Source organism: Excalfactoria chinensis, chromosome 15, assembly GCF_039878825.1.
Source record: "Excalfactoria chinensis isolate bCotChi1 chromosome 15, bCotChi1.hap2, whole genome shotgun sequence".
Lineage (NCBI taxonomy): Eukaryota > Metazoa > Chordata > Aves > Galliformes > Phasianidae > Excalfactoria > Excalfactoria chinensis.
Genome location: NC_092839.1, coordinates 513,725 through 526,716, shown reverse-complemented (window position 1 = coordinate 526,716; position 12,992 = coordinate 513,725). Strand labels below are relative to the sequence as shown.

The window sequence follows — 12,992 nt, the reverse complement described above, 5'->3', positions numbered from 1 at the left end:
CTCACTGTGCTCCTGAACAGCTGTCTGGGATGGATATTTCAGTAGTGAACTTTGCTGAAAATTTGTTTTAAAAATCCTCATAGGAACCAATCGGGAACAGGGCACATTGTGCTAGTAACACTCTCAAGAACATTCTTCAGTAGGTTTTTCTGGTGCTTAAGGAATTTCCAGCGACTGTGTTTATTATTATTATTATACCTATTCTCAGAAGAATAAAAGCCTCGCAGTCCCTTTTCATCAAAACTATTCTCCAAACTGCTGAATTACAAGATTCGTAACATTAACCAAGTACACAAAATCACTTAAAATTTTAGTGTGTATTCATTATAACGCCCAGGAAAACAAATTAACCATGAAATACCTTCAATCTGAACTGAGAGAATCCCCAAATCACGGAGCTGTTGGTTATTATTCTGAGCCAGAATGCGCAGCCGCTCCGCTGCTTCACGGGGTATGTTAAAGGTGACACGTACGCTGTTCCAGGGCTCTATTTTCTGCAGCTTTAACTTGTTGGATTCTTAAAAGAGAAAAGGCCACAGTTACCACAAAGCATATATTGCAAGGGACTTAATAGAACTGTTTGTGTACAAGCTGTGTGAAAAATGCGAATACAAGAATGAAACCCTCGCATTCACTCTGTAAGACACTTGTGAGATGTTTTTTGTAGGCCAGCACCAGTGAAGCCTTTCTGGTATTCCATTCACTCCTACCGCATTATTCAGTGATGCTGAACAGAGATGCTCAAACTGCTGCAGAAACCATACTGAAGTTGTACTAAATATTTAGTCGCAGATATTCTGTAAGTCTGTTCTATGTATGAGTGCTTCTATACAAATCAATCCTTTTAGAAGTAACAGGTGGGAACAGGCAAAGAGATAAGCCAGCAATGTTGAAAAATATGGATCTGAAGTTGTATGACTGGACATAAGAAGGAACTTTTTCTCTCAGACAGTGGTCAGGCACTGGAATAGCCTGCCCAGGGAGGTGGTGCAGTCGCCATCCCTGGCAGTGTTCAAGAAGCATCTGGACAAAGAACTAGGAGATACAGTTTAGGGGTTTTCTGTAGGTATGGTAAAGGGAGGACGGTTGGACTAGCTGATCTTGTAGGTCCTTTCCAACCTTGTGATTCTATGAAAACATTCCTACAAAATGCTGTTTGGGGTAAGAAAAGGCTAGATTCCTAATACAGAATTACAGGCTTCCAATGTCAAGCTTTTTGACAAGGAAGAACAGCAGACCTGTGGGAGCTTGCTTTGTGTTCCCTAAGAACACATTGCTTAACAGTGCCAGTAGCTCATCCCTATCTTGTCCCAACTACTTCACTGAAACCCTCCTGCTGCTTGTAGTAATGGCAGTATTCAGTTTGTCCTCTTTAGCAGGACAGGTGACAGAAGTTGAAAACCCTCTCTGATACAGGTCTGAGTGGTGCTATATTGAGTCTGATCAGCGTTCCAACACTTCATGTATAACAAACGCATTATCAGTTTCAGTACCTCTACATGTTGGTATCTGAGCTCTCATTTTGCAATCATCGAACCTGCCAAGTCTAAACCAATATGATTCATTAACCTGACATTTTGAATATCCTGTCTTCTTCTGAATCAGCTTAAATAACTCACCACACCGATCATTTCAAACACGTTGACTTTTAAAAATTTGTTTTTTGCTTTCTCAGCTGAAGCTTGAATCATTAATCCTGCCCTTAATATTTAGAATGAATGCAGCATACAGATGCCTGTATGTAACAAAGACAACTCCACGCAGACACAGATTGAATTTGCTCCCATCAAAGCACTGCACCAGTTACACCGCTGCTAGCCATATCACCTTAACTACCTATAGGATACAGCTCAAACCAGTGGAAATTTGCCTTATCACAGCTTTATAACTTCCTTCAGAGCCCAACAACCAAAGCCATCAATTCCAACCAACTATGACTGGAGAAAATGGAAAGCCAAAAACAAAGTGACCCAGAAATTTGACTTGTTTATTCAGAAGCCAGAAGTTAGTTTTCAGAAGTGGTACTCTGCACTATGAAGAAATAAGTAACGTTTTAAAATCTAGTCCACAAAATTCAGTTTCTTTAAACACAAAGACTGACTGCCTTTAAAAGAACAGTGGGCTCTTCTTTGTACTATGTGATTGCAAAAGAACATGCAAAAAAAGCAGCATGATGGGACAGTGACCGCCGGTTCTCAGGAAAAGCTTGGTTCATATACAGCAGGAAGGAGAAGAGAGAGCTCATACTGGTAATGATGTGGCTTTTAGGCTGCATTATATCATAATAAGCCAAAGCAGAGCAGCGCTGCTGCGGTCCTGTACTTCATGGTGCTGCTGTGTATGCACCTGCTGCTGCATTTAAGGCAACCCTCCTTGGTTTACCTGTTTCTGTAGCAGACTATACTAACAGCAAGCAGTCACCTTGACTGTTCAGTAACATACATCAGTCTCCTCCAGTGACTAGCAGAGGAGCATTGCTGGGCTGACCAGTGGGGAGAGAGCAAATTGCTGATGCAAGCACACTGACCCAAACCACCCCAACACTGCACCCATCCAGAAAGACTGTTTTTGTGTGAGAGAGACTACATAATGAAACAGCTATAGTTAATCATCACAAGTCCCTGTGCAAAGATACTGAGACAGTAGACAGATGGTTTTTTTTCCCAAATGTAGATATGCTGATTAAAGACATTGCTGTTCCAATGGCCTGTATTACTAATGAACTAGGGAAGCCTGTCCACAGAGTGTGCACACAAGGCCGTGTGATGATGCTCCATTCTGACCACTTCAGAAAAAGTCTGGTAGTTGAAGTCAGTGCAGCAGCTAAGTGGCAGTAATGACTTAACAGGCCCAGTTATTTCGGAGTGAATCTATTCTCAACTGCAGAGGTTTAAATCGGATGGTTTTGATACTAAAAAGCACATCCTGTTTGGACAAGTTTGGTTTCACTTTCATACAAAAGAACAATATGTAATTGAGAGAAATGGAAGAGAAAAAAAACAAAAACAAGTAAAACACTGGAACCAAACCAGAATGAATGAACATACTAATTAGATCAGTTTTAAACAAAGGAGTAACTGCAGAAACTTGTACTTAGTGCCCCTGAGAAGAACAGGACCCGGAAGCACTAAGAACAAGCCCAGTCAACCATCCAATTAACTAGAAAATGGCAATCTATTTCTTTTTACAAGCACTCTGATTATGTCACTAATTATTTTAAGGACAGTTGAAAAATAAGAAAGTACATTACCCATATGTAGAAGGCCAGGTACATTCTCCAATATAACACTCAGTTTCTGTTCAAAGTCTCTATCCCTTATATCTCCTTTAAAAGCTACAAAGATTGTGGAATCTTCAGGAGCAGCCTCCTGTTTCAGTTCGTCTTCCTCCAGTCCTGAATCCAAATCCACCTCTAAGTCTTCCATAGCCGAGGAGTACAAGGAGGCACATGTATCTCCCACGTTTGGTAGGTCATCCAAAACCATTGTGTCCAACAAAGGGAGCCAGTCAGACATTCAGAAGATACTTTGGAGGAAAGAAGTAAATTACAATGTGCAAAGACACAAACAACTGCACTCAACAGTGTGCAAAGAACACAGAGAGAAAGCCTACCGGGTGACCCTGTGCTAGGGCCTGCGAGACAAACAGCGCGACTCCAAGCAGCGCAGCCATCGCAGCAGCCGAGCTGTTTGTCCACCAGAACAAACAGAAGTTGGTGGTTTCCTGACAGAATCCTTCCACATGTGACTGGAGCGGTATTCCAGCTGACCTAAATGATAGAGAAAAAGGGAAGGGTAAATAAAATCAATTACTCTCATCTCCACATCATACAGAGGACAAACAGGAATCCATAACAACCCTGCAATGCTTGGCTGCCAGGAAACTAAGAGGCACTCAGCAACACTTTAATTGCAGGGAGGCTGGGGGGAGAACCACCAAACATAATTGTAGGGATTGCAGATGCTCTGTACAACAAAGCAGTAGGAAAGCCACAGCACCAGAAGACAGTCAGCACTTGATGAGAATTTTACTCATCCAGAGAACTCCTAAGCACACAATGCTTGCTTAGTGAAAGTTTAGGTGTTCTCAACTGCTTATTCACATTACAGCTTGAAATATACTGCCTCAATGGTAGCCCACAACTTCCCCATCTTCTAGTGGAATTAAATAAAACAAGTCATGTGCCCGATACTTCTCGCTCCAAGAAAACACAATAAACTGCAGTTACATTAGGATGTTACCTATGCAGAGGTGCAATCTGAGACAGAAGAGTAGCATTTATTGAGATTCACACTCCTCCGCTTTGCCTGCAGCCATGACAGGGCAGCAGGACCCCATGAGTCAGCCGGACCCCCACAGCGGTCTCACACACAACACTCAGCAAATATTTCTTATGCAATTCCAAGCATCCACATCAAGAATCAATACAGAAAGGGACCAGTTCCTGCCCACCACCGTGATTAACAAATCAAACCAACAGGCGATGCTGCCAAGACCACGCAAGTCCCAAGCTGTTGGCATTCAGCATGGCCCAACAGAAGCACTCAGTTCAGGATGCTCCAATGGGATGCAGACCAGCTTCTTGGCAGAGGTTCAAGTTCCCAACACAAATTAAAACCACAAGTAGGAGATTAAAGGTGAACTGCGGATAGCAGCTGGAAAAAAAAAGCCTTTCTTCATACAGAAAGTAGCCATGTTAGAAAGGCTTACACTGGGACAGCCACCTAACCCAGCACACTCCACCCTGCTGCGATAGCAGGCCTCTGCTCCGAAACACCGCTCATGTTTGGGATTGCAAACACAGGTGGTTTTGTCATCCATGTTCTTTTGCAGTCTGCACTGAAAGTAAAAATACTTCCCATGCATTTCCACAGTGCTGTCATACGATTACATTCTTTTTTTTGTTCTCCAGACTCTTTTATCCTCAGCTCTGTAGTGAAATCACAGCTCTGAGAGCTCAGCAGCTGCACTGAGTCAAACTCCAGCTCCGCATCACGTGCCCAGGTAACAAGGATACAACTGATAACCATCTGCAGAAAAGTTGGTTTAATTGATTTTCATGTGCAAAAGAGTGGTGAGTGTCCTTGGCAGGGCCGGGCTGGTTTCCCTAACCACAGGTCACGCTACATAATTCATTACACATACTCTGACTTCTGGAAGGAAGGTGCTTGGAGCCCAACATAAGCAACAGCCTTAGGGACAACCACACCGGGGACTGAATGAGCACCCTGTGAAAAACAAGCTTCATCTTCTGAAAATAACAAAACAAATACCTACAAAACACATATAAACTTTTCAGGAAGAGAAATATTGGATCAATACACAAGGTTTTAAATGTTCAAAATACGTACAAGTACTCAGAGGGGGAATGTTCTACCTTCACTGAGAAGCACGAGTATTTCCTACAGCCCCAAAGACGAAGGAAACGACCTTTCCTCTGTAAATAAATAACACTGTGCTTTTATTTTGAATGTTAGTGCCCAAAGGACCTGTGGCAGCTTTAGAGACGCCTCTCAAACATGCAGTTTGGCCTGCTTCTATGCTCACGTAGGATTTATACCAACCACGACAGGAGGAAGCGATGATTTGTGAAATGTTCCTCTTTGGGCAGAACACGGCCTGTCTTCCATCCCCAAGCCAAATGAATCCCAGCTGCATCCCTCTTGCTAACAAATTCTGTAATCCCCTGGTTATAAGGTTGACTGCCATAAATCAGAAGCCAGCCCACAAGCACAATTAGCAAGGATCTTCATTCAACACTCCTCCCTTAGCCCTTCCAGCCCCCATTCTCCTTCTCCCCCTGAAAAAAAAAAAAAAAAGAATAAAACCAAAACCCTTCAGGTCTAAGCACACACAGTAAAGTCCCGGTCCTGCAGCAATGCTGGTAACTTCATGTAGCTGCCAGCAGGCCGGTACTGCAGCCCTCATGACTAAGAGTCACACTGGAATCAATGTGCAGAACTGCAGAACAGCCTGAGCTGTGGCTGCCACAGCAGGCAGCCTGGGCCTACAGCAGGAGCCCACAGCACAGATCCAGTGCCACATGATGGGACAGTGCTTAGCAATCCTAGTGGGAACCCAGGAGAGGGGATCAGAGCAGATCAGAGCCAGCCTGCAGCAGCTAGCTGGGGCAGCTGAGTGCTGGAAAATGTTGGCTCCAGCCCCACCAGATGGAAGCAGGACAAAATGAGCTGTGCCTTGATAGTTATGTCCTGAGACAAGCTCAAAATATTCCAACTTATGGTTATACCCTCCTGTTATGCAGAGCTTGAAGCCTTTATGTCTCCTTCTTCCTATCCCACTTGCACTATGCAAGTCAAGTAAAGCACAGCAAGGCTTTGTCCAGTAAGTGGAAAGGGCAAGAGCAGTTCCTTCACAAGCATGGAAGAACCAGAAGGATGGATGGGCTGGTGTCCTTCATGAGCAGATGCCAGAAGCTGGCACAGAGCACAGCCCTCATCCACACAGTAGCAATTATTTAAAGCTGCTGAAACCAGGAACAAGAAGAAAAAAAAAAATCAGTCCAGAAATGAGACTACAATCAAGTCCTTCAGGGAATCCAGAACTGACAGTGAGAAGAAAAAGGCTTTGACAGCATCAAGTTGCAACATAATTTCCAAAGGACCCTCCCTGCTTCTGCCTTCACTGAAGGATGTTTCTGAAAAAACTTAATGGGAATAAAAGGAAACTGGGGGAAAAAAACAAAAAAACAAAAAACAAAACAAACAAACAAACAAAACAACAACAACAACCAACCAAACAACAACCAACACATCCAGCATCACTAACACTTCCCTGATTCTTGACATGCCTTCCAAGCCAAGCCAGTCTGTGATTCTGCGATTCATTCCATGGTTCATACACAAGGGGGCTATGGTGCAAACACCAAAATTACATACTTGTTTCCAGGCATTCAGATTCAAATGCAATATATCCTTCCCTCACCTTCCAACACAGATTTCCACTACTTTATTTTCTGTCTCCACTTAATCCTAGGCTGGGCAATGGTGTGAAACAGTAACTCCCAAAAATGGCATCCTGGAAGAAAGTCTCCGTGATCCATAGACAAGGCTACAAAGTTACAAAAATGCGTGACTTTCCACAATGAACACAGCTCTGCAGCAAATCCTGCCCTTGTCTATCGTCTGCAAGTAGGGCTTTTGACTCCACCCCAACATAAACAGCAAACACTCAGAGCCAGGATTTAGAAAAACTGACCTTTCCTCACAGGTAAAAAACCATTCACTGCACACTCCTTTTGGCTGACAAAACAGAGCAAGTTTTATCCACACTAATGCCCCACTTGTCCTCTTTCAATTCAAGATAAACCCTTCTGGAGGTAGTTCATTGTAAGAGAAATAGAAAAGGGAATATGAAACAAGCACAACAATGCACTGCTACAGCTGTGAGCTGCCTTATCCCAGGCAGACCCCTCCAGCTCAAGCTGACCCCCCACCAATGCACACCATGGGCGCACACAAGCACCTCAGTGGGATGTTTCTGCCACAGATGGCCAACAGAGTGAGGTGAACCATGCCTGGATCCTGCTCCTGTTCATGGCTTCCCCTCCACACACTCCAACCTGTCAGTGCAACGAAAGCACAGCAGTAAAGCGGCGGCTTCAGCAAAACCAAAACAGGGGTTTCATAGCAGTGTTGCAGTGATATTCTTTGAGCACAAATCCTTCTCACACACAACCTGCCCATCAGCGTGGCAGCAGGTGAGGGAACAAAACTCAGAAAAACAAAGCTGAAATTGGGTATTTTCTACCTAGAAAAGAGAAAAATCCCTTTAAAGTCCCTCAGTATTGTGCTTGGCGTTTTTGCTAGCCCAGCAGCCCCAAAGGGACGCACTACTTACGCTACATCACATCACACATGCTTTGCAGCACCTTTCATTGCTACCTACCACTCCTGGACCTCTGGTAACTTATAGTGTCTCTTCACATCCTAATTCAAGGAGCAGCGTAGGGCCAAGCAAAGAATCTCAGTGGCTAAAGCATGAGGATAATGCAGCTGGTTCCAGCTACACTGGTGATTACATGTACATTTACACTGGTAAATGCCACAATATCAAGCTGACAAACCAACCAAAATCTGAAATGCGTTCAGGGAATGGTATTGAAATTTCACAGGCCGAAACTCAAAATGCAGATTAAGCAAATGTGTGCCAACTTCTCTCCCTTTTCACAGCAGGACGCTCCCTGCAGTGCGGCCACAAGGCTGTGCGCTGTGTGCCACAAAGCAGATGGACCACAGACTGCAGCAGGGCTGCCACAGTGGCTGCAGGGCAGAACGAGGTGCTTGGGAGGAAGATGTTGGCTGCTGCTGCCTCTGTTCCCCTGAGCACTCAGCAATATAAGTTTGGTTATGGAAAGTCACTCATCAGCATTAGAGTGTTTCCTCCAGCTTTCCTTGCAGTAAGTGATCTGACAGAGACCTTGGGAGTGCCCAAGCACTGAGCAGATACCTTCACAGACAGCAAAGAATCCATCCAGACAACCCGGTAAAGAGTTCAATCAACATAAAAAGGCCCGGTTTGATCTGATGCTTGCTCAAATGTCAATGAAGCTAATCCCACAAGAAGGCAGGCTTCATTCATCCTGATGCACGGCTTTCCTCTATTCCCATATTTTTCCACTACACTTCCACAGCCTTCAGGCACAAAACAAGTAAAACCTGTGTTTTTCTGAAAGATGAAAGACCACAGATGGCTGCAATGCATGTTCACGTGCATTCTGATGCACATTGCTTAGTGGAACATTTGCGTTTTTAAGGCTTTATGAAGCTGAAGTTCATGAGCTGTGCTTAAACTCAACAGCTACAGCCATTCTGCTGCGGACACTTCTCCATCTGGGCAACTCATTCTTAATTCAGCAGAAGCCAACAGCCTCCATCACCAACGCTGCTCTAAAAACAAAATCCAGTGCTAACTCCAGAGCAAGCTAAGTAACCAAATGGAGAGATCACCGGGTTTAAGAGCTGAAGAGGACCCCAGGAGGTTCCCAGCCCTGCGTGTGAGCCCATGCAGCACAGGCACTCCTTGCAGAAGCTGCAGACTGCATGGTGTAACTAACGTCAGGCATTAAGGATATTGCTATCTGGAAGAAAAGTACCACAGCCTGTAATAGATAAACACCGTGACAGAACTGTGCAGTTGGTAACTGTTCATTAAGGCCCATCAATGCAATTGGCAAGTAAGTAAAATGAGAAGCTATTTAACCTTAGATGCATCTTGACAAGAAACCATTTGATCTCACCTCCTGAGGGCTATGAGAAACCCCCTTGTCAAGTAGCAACCCAGCCAATGTATGGTGGTGACAGGCTTCTTATCTCAGGTTGAACCAATCCCCACCAGCCAAAGCAGTCTGGGCCAACAAGCCTCACACGTGGCTTTTATCCCCAGAGCCCTCACTGATGTTCATAAATGCTGGTACAACAATCAGGTATTCCTGTGACTGTCAGTCCTGAACTGAAGTCTGACTGGAACCTCTGCCTCTTATTTACTGCAGTATTCTTCACCAGGCTCTTCTCTGTGCAGTGGAAGCCCATTAAATTTCACAGGATTTATAAAATCCTGAGACACTGTGAAGCATGAAGAAAAAAATTAAACATAATGTAAATGGCTTAAAAGTAACTCCTTTGACACAAGGTGCTCAGTAAGGAGAACGCTTGTTCTGAAGAGAAAGAAAATGACCAAAATCATGAATGCCACATTAAGCAGGGATAGCTTTTGATAAAATCGAGGTTGTTCTGAGACTCTCTGACTACATAAAAGCTTTCTGCACATTCTGCACTCTCTGAAGCTTTTGGCAAAATGAAATCCTGAAAGTATTGTCACATTAAGAGCCACACTGTGGTCTCTATGGTAAAACAGATGCAAAAGAATTAGCAGTGTATTAGTGTGGGATGGAGAGGGCCTGAAGAAAACCTCAGAAGGAACACCTTCCTATGCTGCACAGCTATTTCTTGTCCAGTGCTATTCTTCACCAGCAAAAATGATTCTTCATGGTTTCCTTTTACCTTACAGTAAGGAAGGAGGCTTATGAGCGTGCCTTGCAGGAGTGCAGGACACAGGGGCTTACATGTGATGCAGGCTCTGTAAGAACTGCCCAGAGATGGAACCCCATACCAGCTCCCAAGTCTTGGAAGGTCCCACATATTTAACTATTAAAAGAGTAAAAACTACAAAACTAAAAGGATGTACACAGGACTTGGAGAAGTTAGCAGCATGCATCTTTTGGTGAGAGTAACTGTATCATTCCTTTTCACAAGCTGCAGACTTCAAATTCAGACTCCCGCATACACAACTCACTACAGGCATCTTCCTGTTCCAGTATCAGTTTGTATAACGACAAATCAATTTAGACAAGGCACAGCTCTTCTGCTCTACTTTTTAACTGCTGTACAAATCTGACCCAAAGCCCTCTGCTCTCTGAAGCTGTAGAAGGGAGCAGCCCCCTCAGTCCCAAAACAATGACTGTCACGCTGCAGGACACCCTGAGCACCTCCCTTCTTCAGGTAAACTCTGCAGCAGACTGCTCCTCCTTCCCTAAATACACGAAGAGTTATTTACTGTGACACAACATCGAGGTCCCTATACGTAGACACCAGTATTCATCTCTTATTCCTACTTTAAGGACATCACCACCAGACTTGGAAATGCTGTTCCAAAGGCAGGCGGGTTGTCAGCAGCATCAACTAATGACCCAGGACACATTGCAAGGACAACAAGCCCTGCTGGCAGATGAAAAACCTATGCTCTCGGACCTCTGGAAAGTTTCCTCTACCTCCTCTCTGTGCAGTCCAAAGCCCAGCCTTACCCCCCTCCTTTCCTTCTGATTAGGCCACAAATATTCAGTGTCACACATTATCCCAAGGGAAGCCTTCAGCTACCAAGATGCACAATCTAAGCCATACACAGGCTGTGGGGGCTGAAACATCACCTGTGTGGGACGGCTGCTGCTGCAAAACAACCGTTTCACTCCGAGGCCACCAAAAGATTGCAAACAGGGCAGAGCAAGAGGCAGACAGAACACACAGCAACCACTGCCTCCATAAAGCAAACATGACAAAAGTTCCACCTGTTAGCCAGATGGAAAACCTCTCACCTGGAATACAGAGATGGATCTTCCCTGCCTCAGGTCTGTATATGTCTAGCATTATTTTTCTTTCAATTTCCACCCCTTTGCTTTCCAGTTCTAAGCATTCTTTCCCATAGCTTCTGTTCTGGCCAACATTAAGGAATGAGTTTGTCTGAACACAATTTCTGCCATGCAGGACAGACTCTCAGCTTTAAGCCCTGCTGTTCATCCAGTGGGAGCTCCCTGTACATTGTCGCACTTGTATTTCTCAATAGAGGCCACATGGTTTTGAAAGAGACACCAACACCAAGTTCCCTGCCCTTCAGAGGGACACAAATGACCTGTAACAGCTCTATTTCCACTCCAATCTAACTGTTACAGCCACCTTCGCTCCTCAGTGTCCTTGGCAGCAAACCTTCTGCCTTTGCAAAACTCTTAAACACAGCGTATCTGTGTAACTCAACAGCAACTCCAGTTTCCTTCCGAAAGCAATCAGTACAGTATTCAAAACTAAAAACACGCTGTAAACCCATTCAATGACCTAGTTATGAGTTTAAGACATTTAACATCTGCTACAAAGGTATGCGACCTTTGGCAGTACCACAGCTAAGAACTGCGTGATAGTACAAATGTTCATTGGAACGCAACGCTATTGCCCCAGGTTTCAAGTATTTAAGCAACTGAAAACTGAAAGCATTAATACTCAGTTTACAAATGCAGGTAGAGGCCTGGGTTTCTCATGTTCTCCCACACGTTTTAAAAGAAGCAGCTATTTCTTTACCAGAACAGCATAATGTTGCCGCACACCACCTGATGTAAGCAGCAAGACCCACAGAACACAGAGCTGGCCGAGCAGCCCCCATCCCGAGGCACACAGCTCAGCGCTGCTCCTTCCGCACCAGACAGGGGAAAAAAAGGAAGGTCGGGCTTTCTGAAAGAAATCGAACTTGGAGAAAGACAGAGGCGCACCGAGACTACAAGACCAGGAGATCGCTACACCGGCGAGTTACAGAGAAATGCAAACAAAAGCTGGGGCTGAAAGAAACGTCAACGCACCCTCTGACATCTTCGTGACACCCGCCAAAGAACCGACCCCAGAAACAGCGCCCGAGCCGACAGCGGCTTCATACGGCTTCAGCGAGAGCCGCTTTCCTCCTCCCGGGGCTGCGCACTGCCGGCTGGGCCCGGACCGAGAGCTCCGCAGGCCGCGGTGCGGCCGCGGGCGGAGCCCCGGGGCTCAGGCCGCGGCCCGAGCGGGGCCCAACGACGCGGCCCGGCTCGGGACTCCCGTCCGAGGGCAGCCCCGAACCCTGCGGCTGAGCGCGGCCCGGCAACCCCACCCGGCGGCGGGCCCGAGCACGGGGAGCGCCGGGCGGCCCCGCGCCGCGTCGAGCCGGCTCGTCCCGGCCAGGCTCCGCTCCGGGCCTGACACCCCGGCCGCCGCTTCCGCCCCGCCACGCTCGTCCCGCCCGTGCCGCCGAGAGGCCCCGGGCCGCCCCGCCCTCACCTGGTGCCGGTGTCGCCGCTCCGCCGCCTTCGTGCCCGCTCCGCGACCGCGCGGGGGAGGACGAGGACCGCCTGTGCGACCGGGGGCGCGCGGAGTCCGCGCCCCGTGACGGCGGGGGCGGGAGGTCGCGGTCGGCCCTGGGGCGCCCGGACACCCTCCGCAGGCCGCCGCCGCCGCTCCGCCTCCCGCCGCTCCGCCGCGCGCCACGTGACCGCCCGCCCCGCGCCGCCCGCGCCTGCGTCCGAGCGCGCTGCGCCGGGAGGGGGGGGGTTCCGCCGCGCGGGCCCGGGGCGGCTCCACGCTCCGCGATCGCCGCTCCGCGATCCCCGCTCTCCTTCATCGCCGCGCCGAGCGGACGCTGCCGGCGGCGTCGCGCGGTCCCGGCCCGCGCACTGGCGGCGG

At 47.0% G+C, this 12,992-nt stretch overlaps 1 protein-coding gene across 6 annotated transcripts in view; it reads right to left on the bottom strand.

The window, feature by feature from the left end:
* Window positions 1–12,773, bottom strand: part of NCOA6 (nuclear receptor coactivator 6) — a 40,969-nt gene extending 28,196 nt beyond the window's left edge. For all 6 annotated transcript variants that reach the window (XR_011905328.1, XR_011905329.1, XM_072349778.1 and 3 more), the window contains exons 1-4: window positions 12,591–12,773; window positions 3,613–3,769; window positions 3,251–3,525; window positions 362–517 (exon numbers count right to left, since the gene is read on the bottom strand). Coding sequence is in view for 4 of the 6 variants with exons in the window: in XM_072349778.1 (XP_072205879.1) it covers window positions 362–517; window positions 3,251–3,515 (421 nt within the window). In the remaining 2 variants the exon portion in view is untranslated. The remainder of the gene's footprint in view (window positions 1–361; window positions 518–3,250; window positions 3,526–3,612; window positions 3,770–12,590) is intronic.
* Between the last annotated feature and the right edge of the window lie 219 nt (window positions 12,774–12,992).